The sequence below is a fragment of the Alligator mississippiensis genome, chromosome 2 (assembly GCF_030867095.1).
Source record: "Alligator mississippiensis isolate rAllMis1 chromosome 2, rAllMis1, whole genome shotgun sequence".
NCBI classification, from domain to species: Eukaryota; Metazoa; Chordata; order Crocodylia; family Alligatoridae; genus Alligator; species Alligator mississippiensis.
Window position 1 is genome coordinate 260,706,081 of NC_081825.1, and position 26,484 is coordinate 260,732,564.

General features: G+C 45.2%; 1 protein-coding gene across 5 annotated transcripts in view; it reads right to left on the reverse strand.

Annotated features, from left to right (window-relative positions):
* Window positions 1–7,203: 7,203 nt before the first annotated feature.
* SYNDIG1L (synapse differentiation inducing 1 like) overlaps window positions 7,204–26,484 on the reverse strand; it is a 78,605-nt gene continuing 59,324 nt past the window's right edge. For all 5 annotated transcript variants that reach the window (XM_019488700.2, XM_019488699.2, XM_019488701.2 and 2 more), the window contains 3 exons: window positions 15,472–15,938; window positions 12,919–13,056; window positions 7,204–9,658 (listed from right to left, as the gene is read on the reverse strand). In XM_019488700.2, the coding sequence (XP_019344245.1) occupies window positions 9,500–9,658; window positions 12,919–13,056; window positions 15,472–15,897 (723 nt within the window). In that variant the 5' untranslated portion in view covers window positions 15,898–15,938 and the 3' untranslated portion in view covers window positions 7,204–9,499. The remainder of the gene's footprint in view (window positions 9,659–12,918; window positions 13,057–15,471; window positions 15,939–26,484) is intronic.

Consider the following 26,484-nt stretch of genomic DNA (forward strand, 5'->3'; position numbering starts at 1 on the left):
CACATTGCATTCACCTTACACCTATTCTGACAGAAGGGGTCTTTTTCCTTGCTGGCACTGAGGGAGGTGGGGAAGAGCACACTGACTCAGGGCTTAGGAAAAGTTTTTTTTCTCTTTTAGAGGACTTGTTTCCTTTCTCAGCCAAGATAGGACCCTGGGTGCTTTAGGGTACCAGGATATATTAGCAGGTATGAATTTGTACATCAGGTGCTCAGGACTGGGTTGGCAGAGCAGTCTGGAGCTGGTGGGGGCTGTGCTGACAGTCTGGAGGAGTCTGTGAAGGAAGCAAGAGGTTAAACATAAAATAGGAGATATAAAGTGCCATCTAGCTTCCAGGGAGTAGAAGGCAGAGGAAGAGAGGGACCAGAAGGAACTGGGAAGAGGAAAGAGGAACTGTGGGAATGCTAATGAGAACTTTTCTGAGCCCCCCATAAGTCATGGCTGTTCAGTAACCATGCTGTAAAACTGATAGTATAGAGACAGGAGTAGCAGCTGAAGTGGGTCTATACCTGGGACCTAGGCAGAACCTATGGGTCAGGCTGTACTCACTCAAGAAACAAGCATGAGGGTGGCATGGGCATGAAGGTAGGCCAAAACTAGAAGATATCTCACAGCATAATTCTCTGCTAGGGGTGTGCCTGATGGGCATGATCCCTACTTTCCCAAGGGCTTGGAGATATCAATGGCCTGACTTTCAGACATGCTGAATACTCAAAGCTCCAGCTGAGGTCACTGGGCAGAGATGCAACAATGCAGATGTCATCCAGGACAGCTGCAACACATGGCAGCAACCCTGATTTCTGACTGCCACTGTGCTGCCAGTGTGATCATGCAGTGGTGGTGGCAGCTGGGTTTTCCCCTTCTCCTACCCCCAGAAAGTTAGTGCCCAGGTTGGCTGACCTGGTCACCTCACCCTAGTTACACTCCTGTCACCAGAAACTACAGGGGTATAGCAACTCTGACACTGGCCCTTGAGTTTTTTGCTTCTTGATCTTCTACGTTAGCCTTAAAATGGCCACCAGGTAGGCACAGCACGGGAGATACTGGGTCACAGCAAGAGAAGAGAAAGCCCTAGGCTGCACCTGGGGGATTAATACCCTCAGCATTAGCTCTGCCAGCTTGTCTGTAGGAAATAATTCCCTCCTGTTGTTTCTTTGCACAGTACCAACCCTGCCCAGGATACTTTAAAGATACATCTGAGATATACCAGGCCCTATAGAGCTTACTACTGAAGCAGACAGACACAGAAAGGACCACCGTGAAGAAGCCAGGCCCAGAGCACTGACCTTCACAATGCACTGAACTGTTGAATTATTTCATGGAGAAGGCTGAGGTCTTTTAATGTGGTGAGCTGTCCTGCATAGCAATAGGAAGAAAGGGCTTAATTACCCAAAATGATGCAATTCCAGCTGTGTGTAAGGGAAGAGCCTAGGCCTGAAGGGAGGAAGAGTCAATAATTTTGTTACAACATAGGAGGAAATGGAACAGAAATACCTGCTACCTCCCATCCTCCCCCTAGAGTGGGCCACAAGCCAATTCATCTCTCTCATGCTTAGGGGTGGGAGAAAGAAACCTTTTTTGTTCCTTTATACATAGGGAGCAGAGATTGAGGGATCAGGTGTATGGAAGGAGGAGGGGAGATGACAAGAGCGGAAGCTGTTAGTCAAGTGTGTAAGATAATGGAGCAAAGACTAATGGGTTGCAACACAGAAGGAGGGTGTGGGAACAAAGGTTTCAGGTGGGTTACGTAGGAGGAGGCAATGGAGGTTGTGTTGTGGGGGAAAAAATGGAGTGAGCGGACATTAGTGCATGGGGGCCACGGGTGAAAGGGTCAGAGGTTGAGCAGGCTGCGGGGTGAGGTTGGGTAGATGCAGAAAGTAAGTGCTAGGGTGGGAGAAGGGAGCAGAGGTTGAAGGTGTGCATAACAGAGCTTGGATGCTAGGGTGTTCTTTTAAATGAAGAGCCGCAGCCAATCAGGGGGTTGAGGAAGGGCTGTCTTGGAACCAGCTGGAAGAAAGATTTATGTAATCCGAAGAGAAACCCAGCCAGGAGATCAGAGATTTAACCCTAACAGAGCTGTGTGCTGGACAGCAGGAGGGTGAGGGAGTGGAGGTTGAGAGTGAGAGGAGGGAGTGAATGTAGGGATGAATAGGCTAGGATCAGGGAGCAGAGGAGGCAGTGAAGGTGGTTGTGGGCAGGGATGGGTGGACACAGTCCGTTCCTTTCAGGGTTTCTATGTGAAAAGCTTTTACAGCCTGAGCAAACTCTTGGCCATCTAACCAGGCTTGTGTTTTTGCCTCTTTACTTCCCTTCCTTTTGCCCCAGGGGATGCAGCAGATGCTGGGAGTGTATAATAAGTTATTCTGAGGAAGCCTCCGTGCTGGTTCTATGGATTTCAATTTCCACATGTTTCCCTTTAGGCTGTTTCTAACTAATTTCCTCATTTCCATGATGTCCCCCCTGGGGATGCTCTTACGCTGCCCTCCCTCCCACGAGCATCAGAGACGCAGAGTATTAGCAGCAAGCACTTTTAAATTTTGTCAGCCCCTTTTCCTGAGTTTTTCTTCATGTATCCTGAATTAAAAAAGACAAGAGAGAGAGGTTTTGACTGACTATGTTTTGTACAGTGTATGTGCCCTGTATTCCAGAGTTATCTGCAGTAATTAAAGAACCAGTGACTTTACTGCAGGCATATACAACCTATACCACTGACTTTACTGCTGGCATTTGAAAGCAAATTTGGGCCCTCATGGTTCTGATGGAGCCCAAACTTGTTATAAAAAAGACCCTCATAAAAGAGGCTATTATGAGAGCTGTGATTGCTGATCATTGCTGTAGAGAGCACTGGAGAGCCCAGACTAGGCTGTCCCAGCCTATCACCCCACAGAAGTTGGCATTAGAGCCAGAAATTTCCCAGCACTCGGAGGTGAGGAGCAAGGGCCAGGGGGGCTTTTGTTGTCAGATAGCTCACGCTGAGTTAGGGAAGTGCTGTACGCAGAGAACTTAGTCTGGCCTCCTCTGCAAGCTTTCAGTGCCAGAGGAGAGATGAGGGACTTAGGAGCTTGAGAACCATTGGTTTCCCCACCCCCCCAAGTAAAAGTTGATTTTCGTTGGGATGGAGACAGTTTTGAAAATATTATTCCTTGTTCTTGGTATTGTGAGATGAGGACAGATCCACATGTCTTAAGCTGCTCCCTCCCACACCTCCTGAAAAGGAAGTCCACTTCTAACCCCCTCCCTATTATGCAATAGAGTGGGAAAGAACCTCACTTGCCTGAGGGGAAACATTGGAGGATCCAGATAGCCCAGCGCAAGGAGCAGCTGTGCCAGTGCAAGCATGGGCTGCCAGCTCTAGGCTTTGTCGTAGAATGAGGTGCAAGTGGGAGGCACCAGCAAGGAGAGAAGAGGCACAGCACTATGGGAGGTGGGGTGGGGAGAAAAACTCATGTTGAAGGGCAGTAGGACCCTGGCCCAGCCTCTCCTTCTAATACCCACACACTATGCTATCATGCCTTCCCCCATATAATCTTCCCTAAAAGCCTGGAAATTAGCCAGTCCCACCTGTTATCTATTTGTAATTTATCTGGTTTTTTTAAGCCTGACAAAGGACAGAGGCTCATGGGGACTTCAAAAGTTGATGGTAGAGAAAGCACGTATTTGCATATACAAGAGTATAGCTTACCTGTAGCCTGGGGCTTCCTGGTGGGAGCGATGTCAGTGCCTCAGAGCGAAGGTCTTATTTATTTTCCTGTCCATAGAGAGCCAGAAGCACCTGGAATCTAATACCTATTACTTATCAAAGATAACAGCAGTTGATCAGTGTCCTTCCTCAGGCCAAAGACTCCAGCCTTTCTTTGTGTTGCAGCATAGTCATAGATACACAGACACACACATCCTGTGAGTTGGCCAGACAGTGGAGCTATACATCTCTGAGAGCAGGGTATATGCTTGTATTTTGTCAGTCCTAACCACGCATCCGGGCCTACATGTATAGGCTGTTACATGGAAGCGGAGCGTGGGAAGGGATCTGTGTTAGATGTGCAGCCTGAGAACAGACTGAGCAGAAAGCAGTTGCATCTTGTATGTGACTAGCCCCATTTTTTTCTTAACAAATGCAGATGTGGTGGCTGTTTGAGCAGTTATTGGTTGAAGATGTGAGTTTGGGGGACAATATACAGACTCCACACCTGGTTCCAAAATAAATTTAACCAAGAACATCCATTTTGGAGACCCTCCCCTCCCAGAGCTCAGCAAGAAAACCTTTGTTCAGGAGAGTCTGTAGGTGAGGACATTGGTTAATTTAAACTTGGATACCACTGAGCAACATTGGGCTAAGCTGTGAGAGGCTCCAGACCAGGGATGGGCAATTATTTGGGCTGAAGGGTCACTTAGGGATTTTTGGTGAGCTATTACATGCTTGGGGGGGGGGGGGGGGTGGCTGGCAGTTGATCCTATCTGTCCCAAGCTTGTCTACCCTGCACCCACTGCCAGGAGTGCTGGATGAAGCAGGTAGGCAGGGTCTCTGTGGACCTCTGTGGGCAGAGTGTGATCAGTTGGGCAGATGGGATGAAGCTGCAGGTGGGCAGGGAGCAGCATCCAGGAGTAGGATGGGGCTAGGGCTGGGTCCAGGAGCATGGGGCGGTGACAGTGTAGGGCTTGGGGCCCACAGCAGAGCCACAATCCGTTTCCCATGCGCCCCTGTGACAGGTGCCAGTTCTGTAGGCAGGGACATGTGGGAAGCAGATCGCGGCTCTACCCTGGGTCCCATGCTATCACCGCCCTGTGATCCTGGCCCTGCCTGCTTGCCCCACTCCCAGATGTTGTTCCCTACCCACCTGCTGCCCCATCCCATCTGCCTAGCTGAGCATGCCCTGCCTCTAGGTCCCAGGCTAGTCTCCATGGACATCCCACCTACCCACTTCATCCAGAACCCCCAGTGGTGGTTATGGGCCAGATGAGCTGGGGTGTCTGGGCAATGGGGCTGGTGGTGGTGTTGACCCTGGCAATGGCAGCTGGAAGGAGCCACTGCTGCAGGGGATGCCAGGAAACTGAGTTCAGCCACAGTTCTGCCTCAGTCCTGCTGCATGTGCCATGGCCTGGGCAGCCCCCCTGCACCTGGCCAGGTGGGGCCAAGGGACCTGGTGGGCCTGTGGCCCACCAGGTCAAATAGAATCCCTTGGTGGGCTGAATCTGGTCTACGGGCCATATTTTCCCCTCCTGTCCTCCAGACATTGCTTTCTGCAAGAGTTTGGAGTCACAGCAAGACCTCACTCCTTACCTGCTGTGAGGAAAAAACCTTATGGGAGATGCTGCCCTGAGCAAGATTCATACAGAGGGCTGGAGAGGCTTTCAATGTCCTGATCTTTCCTGTCATTCTCTTGTGATTAGACCCAGGCAAAGCAGGCAGAGTAACAATGTACATAACCAAGCCCTTTCCATCAAGGATTTCAACAGCATGGCATAATCTTGCCTTCATTAAGCCCCATCATGCCTCTCTGAGGGAGGTAAATGTAGATATGTCAGTTTAACAGGAGAGGAAACCAAGACTTGAAGAAGTACAGTGAGATAATCAAGACTACACAGTAAGTCAGCAGCAGAGCCAGGCATCCTCACTCCATGCCCCCTCTTTCCACCACTTGGTACCCTCCCTCCCTGTTCTGTGAGTGCATATGTGAGCATCCAGTTTCTCATTGCTTACACACATAAGCGTCTTATACTTCCTCTGGCTCCCCATGCCTTTACTGCATCAGATTCAGTCTTCCTGCCTTTACTGTCTTCACAGCAGACACTTCCCCAGATTTTCACTTGGACATGTACTCCATTCACACGTCAGCTTTGCAGTACCATACAGCACTTTGTACCTTGACTCTTCAAACAATTTACTCACCCAGTCCTCAGGATCCCAGGTCCTGCTGTAATGGATAGGATGGAATGTGGTCTCCTTTGTCTGATGTCTATGATGATAAGCTCCTTGAGGCAGGGATGGTCCCTTGTGATGTAGTGGTACATTCATACTACATAAAAACGAGGCTCCAGTTTTTGGTAAAGTCTCTAGGCACTACTATCATATAGATGCTATAACAGATCAGCTCACTAGTCCATTCAGTCTGCAGTGTCTTAGTTTTTAATGTATCAGGAAAGACTGTTGCTTCTATAGAGCATTGCCTTTCTACTGTTGTTGGCCAAGAACTGATTATGCACTCCTACCCACACTGTTGCTGGTCACTTGTGCTTTATTGTATGTGGGACAGAGATCCTTCATGACTTCCCTGGGCATTAGCTTAGGGCAGGGGTGGGTAAAATGTAGTCTGCGGGCCAGATGTGGCCTGCCAGGCCATTCTATCCATCCCACAGGGCCCCTTAAAAATTTAGAAAATTAATATTAATCTACCCCTGGCTGCCTGTCATGCGGCCCTCGATGGCTTGCCTGGCCCTCCGCCTGAAATAATTGCTTTCCCCTGGCTTAGGGTTTGTCAGTAATTTTCATCACATCTTCTAGTTTGGGCTTCAAATGTTATTGATGGTCATGAGATTGTCCATTCTCTTTTTAAATCAAAGCAGGATTATGGCACCATGGTCTTTTGGGGCACTGACTACCCAGACTAAGTAGATGCCTACTTTATCTTTTTTTTTTTTTTTCTATTTAGTTCCTTTCAGACCCCACTCTTCTTGTTATGAATCGGGACTAAAGAAAATGGCGAGGTCTTACCAAATGGGGAAATGGTAAATGAGAATTTTTTAACAGCTCCAAGTTCCATGTCTTTCATGCAAGTCAACCTAGGACTTGATTCAAATAATTTCTGATGTACATCCCTGGGATTTGCAGTCCCCAGTCTCTCCCAAGCCACTTGCCTAACTTCCCTTACTCACTCCACAGAAAGGTTCACTTTTACTCATTGTTAATATTTCAGCAGGTATGCTGAAGAAACTGAACATGACAAGTCTGGAGTCTCTCCTCTAAGAAGTTACTATAAGTTCAGAGCTTGTCCACATATGCAAAGGAGTGTAGCTTATCATTCCAAAGGTGTGTTTCCTTTCAGTAATCTAAGTTAAATTTAGTCTCCTACTGTGTTGCCCTGCTGCCAGTTGCATTACATCCTCCATAAAATTTCCCACATGCATCAGCAGGTTTTACTGATCTAAGTAGTTTTGTGCCATCTGTAAAGTTCACCCCCTTGGTGCCCAGTTCATTAGTACATGGTCTCCTGTTTCCCATTCTTTTATTCACTCTTTCATGTTATAAAACATAATGGGAACTTTCTGAAAGCTTCTGAACAGGTCTGGTATGTGCTTCTTTCTTTTATGGCTCAAGTACAATAGAAATCTCAGATACTGACATGCTTCTTCAGTATGAAATGTACATTTGAACTATACACATATCAAGGAACATGCCACCGCTCTTACAGTATATGCTACAAGGTGCCCAGAAACCCCAGGGGAGAGTCGGGAGCCTGGCTACAGCACACTGCACAACAAGAGTGAGAGAGTGAAGGAGAAAAGAGTCAAGGAGAGGAATGGAAGTGATGGGGTCAGAAGGTGTGTGGTCTGAGGTGGAGAGTGGGGCTGAAGGTGAAAGGTGAGGTAGAGTCCTTTATTTTGAACTCTTTGGGGCAGGGACCTGGCCTTCACATGTGTCTTTGAAGCACCTGGCACACCACTGACTATACAAATGAGCAATGATAGGATGTAAGCTGGGATGAGTGGCACTGGCACTTCAATGGAGGGTCTGCTTAACACTCAGTGGATGCGTCTACACATGCACCTGACTGCACCTGTGTTGTTCCAACCCTATTGTGCAGTATCAACAAGCTAGTTGCTGCTGCACAGCACCATACCTAGACTCCTGGTGGCCCTGGGTGAACTTTTAGTATTAGGCCCCCTTCACCAGAGATTTTGATAATAATAGTTTTTAAACTACCATTTTCGGGCTTCCTTTCTGTTTGGGCCTGGGCAGCCGCCCGGTTCACCCATGTCTGTGTCCAGCCCTGCTGCTGCGCAGTTAGCGTTGGTGGCGTGGTTTGTGCTGTGTTGCTGTAGCGACAAGCTACATTGCTGTAGCGACAAGCTACATCACCGTAGCTCGTTGCTATGGTGACATAGGGTCTTGTGTAGAAGTGCCCAGTTCTTCAGTGTTGGGGGAGGGAGAGCCTTCGTTACTGGTTGTTCCCTTTCCATATTCAAAATATATATTTTTTCCTTGCTCTGGACTTTGTCCTTGTTCATAGGCTCTGCTCAACACAGATGTAACACTGGCTTTTTGTTCACACCCTAATTAGTACTCTTAGTTCTGAGGGATGGGTTGCTAGCTTCCTGTGAAGCAGAAGCACTGGGACAGAGGGAACCATTTTCCCCTGTAGCTTCCCCAGAATGGCAATGCTTGGTGTTTTGTTTTGTTGGGGTTTTTTTACCCCCTCAGGAACAAAGTTGCAGATGAAGCAGCCTGATCTAGGGGACAGCCTTCTGCACTGGGGCCCTGTTCCCAGCTCAGCCACTGACATGCCATGTGGCTGTGGGCCCATCACTCAGCTCTCTCTGCTCCTGCTTCCCTTCCCTCCCTTGTCTGTTTAGATGGCAAGCTTTTGGAGCAGGGGCTCTAACTTCCTCTCTTCACATAATCTAACAGGGCAGGGCACTGGTGTGCCCCTCTTCGTTGCTGTAGAACAACAATATAGAAGAATCTCAAGAGCCTACTCAACCAGGGTCAGCATGTAAAATGGTGTGCGTAATTACCAATCAAACAAATATTCATCATCTTGTTTAACACTGTGACGTTCAAAGTCTGGGCTGAGCCATGGATCAGCAGAATGTGACAAGGATAAAGCCTGAGTCCAGAACTTTCTGCTGAGTCTACACAGGGGGAAGCCCAGAGCTTGCTCTGTAGTGAAGGCTCTGCTTTGTTGCAGCTCAAGGGGCAGTGGCTGACCTTTGGCACTAGATAGTGAATGATTTCCCTAGCACAAGAGCAAGCTCCTGACAAACATTTTCTGCAAAGAGACTGTGACTCTTATCTCCCAAAAGCATGAGCAACAAATAAAATCCCTACAGGCTTATTCCTGCTCTTTCCCATGTGCCCCAAAGATAGATAAGGGTTGTGATACCATAGGTGGAAGAATTCTACACGGCAGGACTAGAGCATGGGCAGATTGTCTTGGAAACTGGGAGTGGCTGCACCAGGCTCTGCAGCTGAAGCAGTAATATCTCTTCCACCTTCTTCCAAGAGTGAAATATGATCTTCTCAGTCTCAGAATCCAGGACTTTCTGCCCACACCAAATTCTTTGCTAGGGGGCTGTCGTTCACCAGGTTTAAAGGAGAGTAGAGTCTGTTGGTCATCTGAATGGGAAACGGTCTGTAGTCTACTTTCAGGCGAGGTCCCACCACTGATGAAGCTATTCAATAGCCCTTGCAAGCATCATGTCCATTGCCCCATATGAAAGTCTGAGTCCCAGTATGGTTGGCCATTGGGCACAGAGTGCAAGAGCTTTGGCAAGAAGGTCTGTGCTATACATGGCCACTTTTGGTTAGGTAAGCAACCAGTGCTACAATCACACCAATATATACCCCCGTGCCAATGGTTATAGAGAGTGCAGCAAGGAAGAGAGCCCTCCGGGAAGCTGAACTTGCCATGTGGAAATCCCCTTTGGAGACAGCTTTACTGGTCTGGAAAGAGAAGACAATATGTAAATGTTTATTGACATAATCTGAAATGTTAGAGAGACAAGGTCACACAAACCCTCTGGAGACTGATTATCTAGTTTAAAATAGGGGAACAGCATTGACTCCCAAAATGTATTCCCTTCTATACTCCTTTACTTTGATGCCTGTTTTCTAGAGGTAAGATTTGGTATGTGTAGACAACCGTTTTCAGTGTGAGTGAGCACATTTCAGTGCAGGCAAACATATTCAGACATGTTGTGTTTTTAAACTGCACTTTCATGGTACAGTGATGGTGGCACCACAGTCCCATCATAATTTTTCTTGCTATGTAACATTTGAATATCATATATTTGTAGACTGAGCTGTCTTTGTTCATCTCTTGGGCAGATTTTGAAAATGTGCATCATTTGTCACTCTATTAACTTTTGAACTTTACTCTGATGGTGATATGATTTCATAATGGCATGCTTGGAGGCGCATATATTCAGAGACACTAACTATGTTGTTATAATGTATTGATAATAGAGTGCAGTATCTTGAGCCCACTAATCAGGAATATGTAAATTTAAGTATTCTTTTCTGGCTACATTGCATTGAAAGAGATAAGGACGAATACCAAAAATAGAAAATGACACTGCATATTGCGACTGCTCACCCTTATCTGGTGTTCAGTTCTGGTCACCTCTGCTCAGAAAGGATATGAAAGATGTATAAAAAACTTAGGAGATGGGCAGTGAAAACAGTTAGAGTGCTGTAAAGACTTTCTTGTGTGGGGAGGTTAAGAAAGGACATTTTCTGTAGTTTAAAGAGGAATTAAATGAGAGAGAGCACTGCAGGTATACACAAAATAATGAACGCTCTACAGCAGGTAAATCAATCACTGCTCTTTCTTGTGATACAAGAGCACAATGGCATTGAATGAAATTTAAATGGAATACAGTTAAAAGTGATAAAAGGATACGCCTTTTTACACAATGCAAAAATAACCCCTGGAACTCACTTTCATATGCTCTTGGGATACAGAGGATTCAACATTATATGAATAACAAGAATAGCTGAAGATACATTAAATAGGATAAGACACTGACTGACTGGCAGGGATTAGCCTATTCATAATTGGCTATTAGAAAAATTTACACTTGCTGCTGAAGCAACTAGTACTGGCTACTGTCATGGACAAGGCACCAGGGACCATTGGTAAGGCAGTATCTAAATTTGATTTCCTATGTTCCTTGATTTCTCTGGAGAGACACTGGGTAAAGGAAGGGAGTAATACAGTGGGGAGGGAGGAGCCATTAGCTTGCCAGCTCTTCCTGCTGGGGATTTTTACTTCCAGTCTGAAGCACTAGGCACAATCTGAGTTATTATTACTCTCTATTATTGGTATTATAGTAGCACCAAGGGGATGCTGGCCCATTGCACTGTGTGAAAACATGGGACTAAGAGACAGTTGGTCCAAAGAGCCAGCAATAACAATAAATAGTGCTGAATGACAATAATCTTGCACCAGCTGCAGCAATGATATTAGAAAAACAAATACAAATCAGAGGTGCTGCTTTGAAGAATTTTAATTGGCTGGCAACTGTCCTTCCCTCACAGACACAGCATCCTAAACTCAGCTAACTGTAACATAATTGATCTTTTATTCATCTTTCTACCATCTCCATGTAACTTTGTCAAAAGACTGGGACACATTCTGTCCGAGTAGGATGTAAATCCAGAGTAACTCCAGTGACCTGTGTGAATTAACAGTACTTTGGACTGACACTGAAGTAACAAAATGTTAGCTGTGCCTGTGAGAGCTTAGCCAGTCTGATCTAAGACAAATCCAGGGCCAGATTTTCCTCATAGTTTTTAAATAGATGCTGCATTTGTCCCAGGAGAAAGCTTTCTCCTGTGACCCTACCAAAGTACCTTGGATAAAACGTGCTATCCTCTTTTCCAGGACATTGTAGTATGTGCCTGTAAGGCTATTGTGTATCATTCCCTAAGCTGGTCAGGATGCGTGTTCTCACTGATGCCCTACTGGTGGATGCAGCTTGGAAGCATGATGTGTGAAATGACTGTGCCACTCCTGGGACAATTAGGACTGTGCCAAATACTTACACTTTTAAGTATACCACATTTTGTTGGTGTAACTCCACTGACTTCAGTAGAGTTGCTCTTAATTTTTACATAGGAATATGAACCCAAAGGCCTTTTAGAAAAACTATATTTGACACTGAGTTGGGAGAATATTGTATTCTAGTCTCAAGGTTTAATCAGCAATCTATAAGGAAGTATTATTATCCCTATCTTATAGATAAGGAACTAAAAGTATTGCCTGGATTTTTTTAAAGTTAACATCAGAGGTCATTACCACAAACATAGTGAATACAGGGACCCTTATAATAAGTAACAAGAGAACAGATTCTTTGCTGTGCCCAGTCTCCAAAGCCTTGTGATTCTGAGGGAGTTACAGCGCTGGATCTGGTCAGCAATATTTGTTGGGAATGGTGTCAGCTGTTAATATCTGCCAGGAGATAAGGTATAATCTAGTGACTCCTAGAAGCATACAAATTGTAGCTGGGGGCGATATAGTGTAGGATTTTATCAAGTCACAGTGTAGTGACTACAGATTCTACCACACAGGAGGACTCTTTTATTGACATGTGGACAGAGTCAGGTCCCTCAGTATTATAAGGATGGCACTGTAAGGATTGCCTCTTTGCATCCAAGGGCAAATCCTCTAGTTTCCCCAGGGCAATTGTCCAGCATTGGCTGCAGTGGAAGAATGAAATTCTACTGTAAGGTGAGCATGAAGTGTCCGGTTCACTTGCATGATATGGATGGTAGCATGCTGTGCCCTAGCATACTGGCTCTTTTCATGGGTGGTGGGGTTGGAAACAAAACCAGTGGGCATGGCATAACTACAGCTGCTCCTCCCTTAACCTCATAGTTACATTCTTGAAAAATGCGACAAAACAATGTTAAGTGAATCCAATTACATCACAGTAGTTACCGACTAGCAGGAGGCGGCCAAGCAACATTATAACCAAACATTATGCAACTTTAAATGAGTATGTTCTCTAATAGATCAGTGACGTGATAACAAAACAAGGTTAACTGGGATGATGTTAAGTGAGGAGTACCTGTATATCAAAATACTGTCTGGTTCCTGCCTAGTGGGTTCATTTAGCTTACAGGGTTTCTGTTTTAGAGCCATTGCATAGCCCAGTTTTTGTAGCACTGGAAAGCAGACATCAGGAGATAGGATTCCTCACCCCTTGGGAGAAGTAGAAGGCGGCAATCCCCAGAGGCCAGAAGCAGCAGAGCATTGAAAAAATGGCCAAACCAAGGTGGTCTCGTGGGGGAAGCATCAGGAAATGGTCCTCACTCTCACTGTCACTGGAGGAGTCACTCTGGAAAACAAATGGATTTAGTATTGTTGAACGTGCTGGACTGTCAGCCACAGAGAGGGCCCAAGCATTGCAAGCTTTCCCCATTCATGGTCCAGAGGGACAGGCTGATTGCCAAAAAGTGAGTCTGCCCCTGCTATACGGCATGAAGACATCCTGTAAAAATTGGAAAGACCCTGTAGAAATCAAGATCTGGAGACATGTAGTGCTCTTCCCCAACCTCAGGTGACTCAAGCTTCCCCTAGAGGGATTTGTCATAGGGATAAAAAACAAGTTATACCTCTATGGGCCATTCAAGGCTTCAGCCTCTGCTTGGGCTTGGGCATAACTGTAATACAGACCACCACAAAGCCACCAATGGAAACTACCTTTGGTCACTTAACTACTGAAGGCCCTTCCTGAGTCTGAGCTGCCCCGTTATGTCATCCTACCTATGGGTTTTCCAAGGTTTCTCTCATCCTGTATCTGTGCAGTGATCTCCCCCATGCCCTGCACTCTAAGCATTTCACAGGGTCTTCCCTTTCCTCTCCTTCCCTTTTATATATTCTTATACTCTTCTTACCATCAAATTCAGGGAATGAGTTTCTAAAATATTATACCTCCAGGGGTTGGTTTGATGAGAAAAAGGTTGTGACAAAAATTCAGCGAACGAAGTAGATTCTCATTTTCCTGCCAGAGTAAGTCCATGGTGGGGAATTTGGATTTCCCTGGAAATCATTCTTAAACCTAAATGTCTTGGGCTTTGATATAATGGGCTGTTGTCAGGTTTAGCAAAATACCCTATTCCCACTAGGATCAGATGAATCAATTGGCTGCCAAGTCAGGTTAGCAAGTAAAGAAAAGGGATTTGAGCCTATCCCAAGGTTGCAAGAGCCCTCCCTCATCTTTTCAAGGTGTGTGCGCTGCAAAATGTCTCCAGGACTTTTCTTTCCATTGGGAGCACATCTTGCCCTAGAGAGTACCTGTCATGGCATAAGCATGTGGAAAGGAGGAAAGCCATGTTTCAGTCTGGAAGGAGCATCTTGCCAGGATCTAAGCAATGGGATTTGGAGAAAGCCTACAGCTGTCAATTAGAGCAGGGCCTGGGGAATCCACCCAACATAGTGCTACCTTTCTGAGCCTTGTACGCTCTTCCCAGTCTCTCCATTGCAGAGAAAATCCCGAGTGGGCCCAGAGTACATGTGTGTAACCAGCCATAACTTGGATTTAAGAGCTTATTATTTTATCACAAGAGTCATGTTTATATTTTAAGCATCTCACAAATTTGCAAACTGTGCTCTTCTCTCAGTTTCCCATTATGTTTGGTAGCGCTGAAGCAGCTGCCATAGTTAAGACAGCCGCCACTGCTACCACACGAGCACTGGAAAATGAGGCTGCCCCTTATAAAGATGGGTCTCATCTCTTAGTGCTCTCAATGAGATTGACAGCAGGGAAGGTGTCCTGAGATTAGGAACAGGAGAGTAGAAATTGTGATGAGACATAGAAATACTGGGAGCATGGAGAGAGACAGAGGAAACAGGAAAATGCAGGGTTCAGGGGAGGACACAGAAGAGACTATGGGAAATAGGATAGCAGGGAAGAAAACTGAGGTGAATATCTGGGTATGGGGAAGGATGAGGGGTGCAAATAAGGGAAATGGAAAGGGAGGTGAAGAGGAATGGGAGAACATGAAGGAGACTGGGAGAACTGAGCAGTAAAACCCTTTCAGGGGATAGGGAGGGAAATATGAGCAGCTACTGAATACAGGAAACTAGAGAAATGAGGAGCAAGGCAGTGCATGGGACTGGAGACTGGATGTACCAGAGAGGCTGCCAGGGTGGGACTAGAAGGAGAGAGAGAGACAGTGAGGGGTGTAGAGGGAAGGGATGGAGATGGAGAGAATGGGAGCTCCCTGGGCCCTCTGAAAAACTAACCCTAGTATCTGCTGTTTTGTGATGCAGCAACATGCACAGTATAGTATTAATCTGCCACACAAAGTGGGGTATCCTGTGACATTTTTAGAACCCCTCAAAGGCTCACTGTCTTGAATGAGTTCAAGGCCAACCCAAGTTACTTTCCAACCATAAAAAGTTGAACCTTTGTGGCAAAGCTGAGGGTAACTGGAAGGCTATTCACCCCAGCTGGGCAGGGCAAGGACTGGAGTTCTAGGAACAAACCTTTGGCAGCCAGCCAGGCACTCACAGAAGGATAACATTTAACTACCACGATGGCAACACCAAAAGGGTCTCCCACCAAAAATCACATCAAGAGGCACTGAAGGAAGAAACTGTATGTGTTTTAGTGATGCAGAGTAAACATCTGGAAGTGCATGCTATCTGTTTAACCCTTGCAGTGTCATTTGTGCAGAATCCATCCTGCTGGACAGATGGACACAACTAGCAGGAAAGTCTCCAAATATTCTTCCCCAAAGGAGCTCACCTCATATTCCTGGAATTCCTCCTCCTCTACCTCATAGGATACGGTTTGGATTCTGATATCACTCTCCATCAGGCATGGCCCTTGTACTTCTCGCCCGTCTGGAGCCTCGGAGGGTGCCTCTTTGTTTTCCACAAAGGTTGTCTCACAGCTCTCCCCCTTGTCCTTGGCTTTGAGGTTAGCCTCATCCTTCACCAGGATGAAGTTGGGGCCATACAATGCTTCTACAGCCAGCTGCAGAGAACTGGCATCCAGCAGCTGGTGAGTCCTGGCGGTGCCAGTGTTTTGAAAGAAGTAGGAGTACAGTTTTCCCTGGCAGCGGTGACTAGGGTAATCCTGGTTGTGATGCTGGTGGTAAGAGTAGCTGCCATGAAGGTGCCCATTGCTGTTGGCCAGCAGTGGGTTTTGAAGCTCACTCATACTTTCCATTCTGCTGAAAATTGCTTGAAGGAGCTGAAAGGAGGGTGACCCTGAAGAATAAAAGAAGGTAGAAGAAATGAGTGCAAGAAATCAGCCCAAAGCAGAATTAGAGTCAGTTGTACCATTCATGGTAAAGTTTACTAGTCACAACAGAGATTATGGCAGGATGCTATCCAGTGGGAAATGACAGGATCTGGCTGCCCAACAGAGAATAACAATGATGAGAACTCCTTTCTCAGGGCACGAACACTGTCTCCAATAACTGAGGATTTGTACATCTGTCACAAACTGATAGTGAGAGAAGGATGTGGCCCTGTGATGAGATGATCTGATCCAGGCTGGAATGAGAAGAGGATTTGCTGTATCTATAATGTATCTGGAAAGTGGAACATACAGTCTGACAAGAATGCCCATTGCATCCTTTATGCTGGCTCATAATGTGTGTTGCTACAAAGGATAACAGATGGCACTGGAGTAGATATGAGGCCAACATCCATTGGGAAACCTCCCTGATATCCGGAACTAGCAGGAGCTGCAATAAATTACAGCCCTTCAGGCACTGTAGGTTTAGCTAATTCAGCAATACTCAGACTGTGGTTCCCAAGTCACAAGTATCTCTTCAATGTATCACCTGCTTTTCTGCACAGGAAATATTATCAAAGGTGCTTAAGGAGGTTAACTTTTTTTTACTGTGTGTGTTAGGCGAGTCTTTCCTGCAGCCTTGAGTAATGAAATGCACATGCTATCTACCTCTACTAACCTTGGCACAAGTAATTTTTTCTTTTGAACTGCAGATTGCTTGCCACAATTCTCGTAGGGGTTGGATATGCTGTTAACACTGACTACGTATGTGACTCCTGAGCCAGTCAGGACAGAGTGTCACTGAGCTAATGGCTTCAGCATATACTGGAACTTTACTACTTGAGCAAGTTTGTGGACAGCATGAAACTGGGAAGGATTGTGAACATGTTGGAGAATGTGAGTGCAATTCAGAAGGACCTTGACAAATTGGAAAGTTGGGCTAGAGCTAACAGGATGAAGTTCAGTGTGGACATATGGAAGGTGCTACACCTTGGGAGGAATAATCAAAAATACAAATGTAAAATGAGTGACACCTGGCTCTGGAAAAGGACTTGCAAGTCTTGGTAGATCTCACACTCAATATGACTTTCAGGAATAATGCAGTGGCACAAAAAGCAAACATGGTTTTGGGATGCATCAATAGAAGCATTAGGTGAAAAATACGGGAGGTGATAGTGGCCTTCTAGTTGGCACTGGTCATGCCTCTGGAATACTGTGTACAGGGGTTGAAGCAGATGACCTCTAGAGGTCCCTTCTAGCCCTACTTTTCCATGACTAGAGTTCTTTAACGCCTGGAATGGGGGGTAGTGAGGGAAAGAACAGAAGACCAAAAAGATAGAAAAGCTTTCATGAGGATATTTTAAATTACATTCCAGTCTTGGTCTTAGCCTAGGAGTTTGCCATCAATACTTTTTATACAAAGGAAAATAAGGGAGCTTAACACTGAAAGGGAATTTTTTGTCCCGTACAAGCTCTGTGTGTAGGTTATGGCATTCATGGGTGGATCCAGAATTTTGAAAATGGAGATGCAGAGAGTATGAGGTGCAACATGCCATATAAAATAACACACATTTTTTTTTTTGGTTAAAAAGAAACTAGAAGCTTTAATAAAATGCTAGGGGCCTAGGGTTGTATTATTACATTTAAGATTGAGGCAAAAACAAATATGAATTTATTGAAGTGAGTTAAAAACAATCTGCAGGGCTGTGAAATTAAAGCTGTGTTACCACGAGCAGCTAACAGACGTCAGAACTGCAGAAGGAATAGCTTGATTGGTGGTACATCAAGACGTTAAAAAGAAAAGAAGGTCATTAACACCTGTGGTATGAAGAGGTTAGAAGGGATCAAGTTGATCATAATGAGCCATGAAATGAACTGACTCTCTCAGCATTGCCTGGCTAGAAATGCTGTTGCCATTGCCAGGGAGCTGGTTTTAAACTTTGCGTGTAGCAGAAATCAAAGTGGGGTGCAAGGGCATCAGTGCAATCCTCCCCTGGATCTGCCCCTGACAGCACTTCTGTTTGCAAATTAGCACTGAGGCATAGCACTGAGGGAATTTTAACAACAGTGAAAAATCAGTTCCTTTCAGATAATGTGGCTTTGTGGGGAAAATGTGGATTTGCCAAACTTTTTTGAGCTTCTATCAGTAAAATCTAAATGAGATTGCAAAATTAAATGAAACAATTCTGAAATGTCAATCTAAAATGATTCGTTTCCCCATATCAGAATATTGAAACATGTTTGTTTGATAATAAGGTTTTTTTCCCCCCCTTTATAGTTCTGAATTAAAAAATTTAGGAATCTTCCATTCTGGGAAACTGTTTGATATTTCAGTGTCCTAACTCATCTGGGAATAAAAGCAAATGTTGATATATATGAATTTCCTAGGAGACAAGAAATCACTTACCTAGCTACTTCTAACAGTCAAGTATTCTGTTTTACTACGGTTCATCATCATGCACCTGTCTCCTAAACAGAAATCAAGGGGCAACCTTACTTTGTCTTGAAGTACAAAATGTTCCTCCTTCTCAGAGATTCCAGACATTTCTTTCTCTGAAGTATATTATACGTTATAGGCAAACACATCTATCTGGTATATGGCTGGCTGTGGTATTTCACTCTGTCTGATACATGCCATATCACTGGATTTTAACTCCACTCTCAAGAAGAAAATTTAAATAAAGAAGCATGAATCAAAAACTCTAGAGAATGAAGAGCCCAATTAGCTCAAAAGCCAGTGCAAGATTTTTTCCCTACTGTATAATTTCTAGTGTTGAATCTAGCTTAAAATATCACTATCGGTGGGGTTTCAATTCCTTCCCTGAGGACAGCATTCCCTAGGTGTATAAAAGTTGAGCTACATCGCAGAAAAAAGAAATAATTCATATATTCCTCCCCCTCCCCACCCCAGCCTTAGCACTACCTTGCATCGTTAAGGCATATCCATTTTAACATAGACATTGTTCATGGCTCTTCAGGGGTGGATTCAGAGGTGGTGCAGTGACACAAACACACTGTTCTCTGTTGCTTCGGCCATGGGAGCAGCAGCTGGTGACTTTTTGAAGTCCCCAAATCAGGTAAGAATTTCCCCACACCCCCCTTCTCCATATACAACAGCACCTCCCCTTTCTTCACCTTCCCTTCCTCCTCTCCCCAGCCCACTGCTGCTGCTGTCTCTGGCTGCCCAAGGGGTAGGGGCAGAGAGATGCTCCCAAGTCACTTTTGCTGACTCCAGCTGGGCTCTGTGGGAAGCCAAACTCAGCCAAGGAGAGCAACAGCAGGGGGTGAGCTCTTCCTCCCTGCCTGGTCCCCCTGGATGTTCCTTGCCAGACTAGGAGCAGGTGCAGGGGAAGGGAATCTGCCTGTCACTACTGCCACTGCTGTCTGTGGCTGAACCTGGCTCTGCATGCAGCCCAGCTGGAGCAGGGCAGGAGGAGCTCTGGAGCCTCTCCTCAGCCCTGGGGCAGCTGGGGATACTGGGGACAGCAGCAGGCAGAAGAGAAAGGAAATGGGATGGGGTGGAGGGGGGTGTGCCCCTGTGCATGGAAGGGAAGGGACGATTGTTACCTGATCATTGAGGGACTTAAAATAAGACCCTAGCTGCTGTTCCTGAGAAGTGGTCTGTGAACAACTAACAAGTAAAGAGATCTGGTAACATACATTATGAATAAAGGCAGGTTAAGGAATGTATAGGAGCCTGGATAATAACTTTTTTAATATTAAAGAAATGATATAATACATTTATTTTGCCACTGACTGTTATTTCCACAATGCATTGAGAACTGGGCTTGGAGGACAGGAATGGGAAAATGGAATAGAATATGGTCCCACTTTTCAGGAAAAGATGAATGATGCTGACCATCACTTTCCTATAAACTTAAATTATATTTCTAGTAAAATAATGAAACAAATATTAAGAAGAGACTAATCCCTGCGCATTTGGAGACTTGTCTCATGAAAATGTTCTAGTTCAAGCTTAAGTGGACTGGAAATTATCACTGACTTGAACTGAAAACTTTGTGAAAGACCATGAGCGAAGGGTGCTGAGGAATGATGGCAGGACGAAGTTTAGTAGATATTGCATATCTGACAGTCACCTCTGGTCTGGATCTAAAGATCTTCAGTAATGTCTGAGAAAAGAGGGTAAACTACACAACAATGCCATTTGTATATGGCCCTATACTGGGAAAAGTAACAATGCAAAGGGTCCTAAGGAAATTAAAAACACAAGGAAGAAATAAAATGAAATCTGGATTGGGAAAAAACCTAAGTGAAAAGAATCTGAAACACAGGCAACCAGGTAGGAATGAAAGATTTGGGAAGAAGTAATATCTGAAAGAGACCTAGAAGTTACAATGGACAGCCAGCAAGACTGGCAATCTAATAGTGGCAGCAAAAAGGCCAATGTGAGGCATGAGGTCAGAAATCAGGGAGGCGACAGGGGTTTTTTTAGAAAGCTGTGATGCTACTGGAGCTGATTATGTTGATTTTGGGACCCTTGTTATTAGAAAGATGTTGGTTCACTAGACAGAATTAAAAGAAGAGGAACAAAAATGAGGTAGAGACAGATTTACAAGGAAAGATTGATGGTGCAACGTCTGTCTAGCTAGGTCATGCAACAGTGTAAACAGTGTCAACAATCTGCAATCACTGCACATATTTACACATGAAATTAATTCTACTGAATAAACTCCAGCGCAGTTCATGCTAGAGTTTATTGCTCCCATGTGCCACATTTACATGTGTGCCCTGGACCGCAGCACACTGAGCCAAGTTGGAGCAACCCTGGCTGTCAGGGGGCTGCCAGCCCAGTGCCACTCCAATCCGGCTCCATGTGCTGTGGAGGGGCTGGCTGGGGCACAAGGGAGCTCCAGTGCAGGGCTAGCCAGCAAGTGGTTCCTGCACTGAAGCACCCTCATGCCCCAGCCAACCCCGTCAGCATCTGCATGCAAGTTGCTGTGCACTAAATAACACCGCCACAGGATGGTACTTGTGTTGACAAGTATTAACCTATGGTGGCACTTATTCGCTTACTGAGGCCTAATAGGGGTGCACATGTAGTTGTGGAGACTTTATTGGGGAACTAATTAGGCAACCCCACAGTAAACATCTCATGTAGATGCTCTCACTAAAAGGGAGGATGATTCAAAGAGTAAAATTGGGAGTAAGCAAGAGAATGATGGACAATACAGTCTCAGTATTAAGAAAGTCCTTGAAAGTGGGCTGCAGAATCCTATCTCATCCCAAGAGGAGTGATAAAGGTCAATTGCTTGGGATCCTTAAAGCAAGAAAGCACCAAATGAAAGCACCATCACTCTTGTATTGGGAGGGCATGGTTTTCTCCCTTGCTAACTCTGTGATTTCCATTCTGGTTGTGATGTGAGATACCCCACCATATTAAACATTCTCTTATTTGCTCCCTTTCAGCACCTCAGGGACCCGGCTCCCAGGAGCAGTGTTATAATGAGAAGAAAATTACACATGAAAGTTACACCCTTATTCATTGTAGTGGGATCAAGAATCTGGAAAAGGTCACTTCAACATTTCTGGTCTGAGACCTCCCACAGAGCTGTGGCTTCAGTGAGACTGCAGAAAGGAATTGCTGTATTGAGGAAAGGGCTGACTCAGTCTGCGGAGGTTATACTCATCAATCTTTCCTCTGGGGGAGATCTACAGAAATATTCTCAACAATATTCTTATGATAGCAGAGAGAAAGCTAGATAACATGGGCCCCAGGATGAGAGAAATGAGGAGTAAGACCTTCCTACCACAAGTCTCATAAATATGCAAAGTCACCATGAAGTACAGCCACAGAAACCATATCTCATCATTTTTCTGCAGCTGGGGTTTTAACTGGAGGTGGATCATTGAGGGACATCATGTCAGGCCCCCGCAGCTGTTATGCTCAGCTAGAATAAAATGCAGGCAAAGAGTCTGCTTCTCACGGTAATACAAAAGGATTAGAACATTCCCCTCACACCTCCGATATCACAGAAGCAGCTTAGGTAGGTGGAGGGGAAAGGATATAGTAGCTGTAGGGTTAAACATAATTCCCAGGTCCTTTAGGTACGGAGATCGCTCCATTATAAATGTGTGCGCAACATACACATCCACACAAACATATGTGTGTGTACACATATGCGTGCAATGGAGTGATCAGTGCTTGTAAGAAAGGGGAATTATCTTTAACCCTTTCATTAAAGAACTTCATTGTTCACTGCAAAGAAACTTGTAAACACACATACAAATACACGTACATTTGGCATATATGTGTCTGTGTGTGCACGTGCACTCATGTATGTACATTTTTTTGCAGCAAACATGAAGATTATTAGGAAAGGGACTGTGGCTTTGCATGGGCTCACATAGCACCTACCAATCAACTGAGATGATAATGATAATGTTAATGATGATGCCAGGGATGGATTACAGGGAAAGCAACAGTAAAAAAAAGCCACTCACACACATGGACCCCGGGAAAGACAGTACTTGGCAGATCATGCAATAATCTCCAAACCAGATTTGATTTCTTTGGGTTCTACAGTAAGTCTGATTAATTTGGGCCCTTATTACCCATCACTACGCTTTGGAGAAAAAGAATGAAACAGGCAGATCAAAGTGAGAAAGCTGCAAAACAGACAAAATTGGCTAAGAGCAGACACACTTCATCCTCATTACGAACACCGCTGGACGGAATGCATAACTATTAGCCCTGCAGCACTAGTCTGTGAAACAGTGGCAGTAGATAATAGCAGCAAGATGTTATTGGGTGTTTAGGGAAGATGCATGCACAAACTATGAACATAGGGAGAGAGATACACACATAGGAGGAAAGAGTCTCAATCAGGTGGCAAGAGATGGGCTGTAACTGCAGTCTGACTGAGATACAGCTTATCTGATACCAATATATGTTTTGTTTGTTGCTCTCTGCCTACAGATTAGAGTCCCGTGCACCCCCTGTCCAGCCTGTCAACAAAACATGAAATATACAGTTGTGCATTGTGCTCTGCTCTCATCACAGCAAGGGCTGGTTTCCAAACAACAGATCCACGTGGAGCTAAAGAAAAAACAAATCTGGCCAGATTCTGCTCTGCCCCCAGCTACTGTAAATCAGAGTCTGGATTCAGATCACAGTGTGACTGATGCCTCCCAGCTCCAACATCCCCAGCTCTCAAGACTAGACCAACATGTTTACCCTACCCAACGCAATAAGTTACAAGCGGACAGGTCAGTGAGTATTTGTCTCGGAGGGTAGCCCTGGATTCCAATCTGACACTTGGCACAGATGTGGGGTATAATAGGTCAAGCTAATGGTAAATTAAGTAGCTTTTCCAAGAATCAATCACGGTTTAATTGCTCTGCCAGGTAACCATTCAGTTTTGTTTTCCATGCTCATTATCAGACTACAACAGCATTACATCTCTCCAAACACCCTCAGAGGAGGTTAGAATATCCTGGTGCAAAATTTTAACTTCTGGCTGACATACAGGAGTGCTCCCCACTGAGTCACACTGTCAGATTTGGAGAGAAGTACTGAGCACCACAGCCAGGCTCCTGGCCAAGCTGTTGGAGAGAGGTATGATTAGGGAGGCAAAGAGAACAGCAGGGCAGCAGCAAGAAGAGCTCCTGCTCCAACTGAAGTGAAAGTGGCACCTTAATTAGTCACACCTGCTTTGGCTATGGGTAGATTGATGGACAGGCTTCAAAACAGCCCTCAACATGGTGGCAATGGTTGCATTAAACAAATGTGAGCTGACTAATGGCTGCAATGTTCCAAGTTGCAATGTTGAAAGTTAAACTACATTGGGATGTAGTTTAGTTTGTAATGATGCAAACTCATTTAAAACCTCCCAAACTTGCTTATGTGCTTATCCCATTAAGCCACACAAAGGGAAATTTTCTTCACGTTTACATTGTGACATTGTCATGTGTACAAGTGCCTCAGCTATTTTAAAAAAGGCTTGGAGTGGATTTAGAATAGGGTGTGGTAGGGGATGACAAAGTGGGAATGAATGCAGAGATGTAGGAGGTGGTTAGATCAGGGCCTGAAAGAACAGACCAAAGAGATGGAATAGGATACAGAAGCAGAAGGGAACCACAAAAGGATCTGAGTTGGGAAAGGATGTCTCTAGAGAAACAAGGGAGCCAGGTGGTCTTAGCAGCATTGTGGAAAGGACGGAGGAGTTCTGAGGGAGGTGGAGAGGCTTGTTGATGCTGCTTGTGTGCTGCACTTGGGAACACAGCCATGAAGCACCCCCCAAACATTTGTTCTTATTTCACGTTCACTAGCTACTCGAAATGAGGCAATATACCCACTTTAGACTGACTGTGGGTGCACGTCAGTGAGCATGCTTGTGACTGAGAGCCTGAGACTGGGCCTGGGTGTACAGTCAGGGCCTCTCCAAGGCAGCTACTGTGCCTCCGTTTCAGTATACAGCACCCAGAGTGGGAGAAAGTAGTCAGCACCCACAGAGTAGGAGGAAGTGGCCAGGGGATGCTTCACTGGGGCGATGTTGGGCTGGGAGCCATAGAGAAGCAGGGCAGGAAGGGACCTGGAGAGGTCATCTACTCTAACACCTGCCTGAGGCAGGATCATCCTTATTCATATTCAAACCATCACATATAAACTATCATCTAAACTCTATATAAGACTACCATCAAACCTGACACAATGTAGACTTTAACACCCTAACCTACCAGAGGTAAAGCAAGGAAACTATGGCAGCCAGTGTCTTGCTTTTATAAAATGTTGTCAATATACACTCAAGAGGTCCCAGGTAGAGAGGAAGGCAAAACTCCCATAGTTCATACCAGTCTGATCATGGGGTAAAAGTCCTTCCTGACCCCAAATATGGTGACTGGTCTGACCCTGAGCAGAGAATCAAGACCCTCTAGCCAGGAACCTCCAGTTTTGGTCCCAGGAATAGGTAAAGCAGACAGTACAGGACAGGCAGTGTATCAGGTACACATGAAGGTTTGAGCATCTGGGATGAAGAGTGAGGGGATTTTAAAGTTGTTGTAGGGAAAGATGTAGTGACAGTTGGGGTGGGAGTCGGTGAGTGCATCAGCATTATGGAGATGTCAGGTGCCTGAGAGAAACAGAAGCTAATTCACAGCTCCAATGTGACTGGTTTGATAGAGCCAGAAAGCAATGAATACAGCATTTGTTCTGCTAACCTAATAGGTGTAGAGTCAGCTGCCTCAGTGATGGGCTCCTGTATCTGTCAGAGGGTAAATTGCTTTGAGAATTGGGAGGCCACATGCTGCTTTTTGGAAGTTCACAAGTCAAGCTGATCAATTTCCAGGTGGAAATCAAATCTTTGTTCTTGTGGATAAAAATGTTTCTCTGGAGCAGTGTTTCCTCCTAACTACTTAGAGACAAACACTGCTCCTAATGGTGTGAAACAGAAAATCAAACTCCAGACCCTGGAGCAGGTCTACTCTAATGGCAGTAGGTGAAGCAGCAGTAGGCAAAGCAGCGACCCTTACATTTCCATTGTCCTTCCTTCCAAGTCCAGTGAAAAGTATCCAATGCAGTCAGGGGGATGAGGGGCTCACCTCCCACATCAATCAGGTTAGTGAAGACTTAGACAAGAGGTGTGTGGAAGAGCTCAAAGTAAGAGCTGTAAACAGCAGGATAGGTGATGGGCCAGCAATCTCCCACTGCCTTGTCCTTTCCAGGCTGCTTATTTCCTCAAATGTGAGCTTCCAGGTACAGGGACTGTATCTTTTTTGTATATCTAGAACACTCCCAACATATTATGTGCACCATCACTATAGAAAAAAATCCCCCCCCAAATAATAATAGATTTTCTCATGAAATCCAAAAGGGAGATACAGTATATATATTTCCATTCAGCCACTAGATGTCTCAGTTACTCTACAAAGGAAAGTGAATTTTTCCTTTTGCAAAGAGTTGTTTCCCAAGTAGGTGCTTGATACAGGGAGCCTGAGCTGTTTGGAAACCCAGCTACCCTGAGCCAGCCCAGTCCTGTTGCACATCCTACCTTACACAAGTGTTTCTTTGCTGATGATCCCCCCTTGTTAACAAGCAAAGCTGTGAATCCAGTGTTGGATTTTGTGTGACATCATAATGCTCATGCATTTCTCAAGGACTTTTCATCCTGGAGGACCTCAGACCACTTTACAGATGTAATGAACTAGAATCTAGGGCACACTCTGGGATCCTTGTCCTGCAATTACAGTGCAGCCACCTGAAGTTATCTTTGTTTATGCAAGGTTTGTCCATTACACTTACAAATTAACAAGCCAGAGTGACACACACTGTAGGGCTTTATAGGAATTAGCTAATTACCAGTAGTTAATTCTACCACTAACCACTGGGAAGTACAAACTGGAGATGTGCCAGGAAGCTGGAGAAAGACAAAGATTGTACTTTCCTCAGAAAAAGAAAAACCAGGTTCCAGCAATTACCTGGGTTCTGATCTCACTCCCACTAGTGACTTCTTCTATTACTCTAGTACGTTGCATTGGGCTGGGGACTTCACAGACACA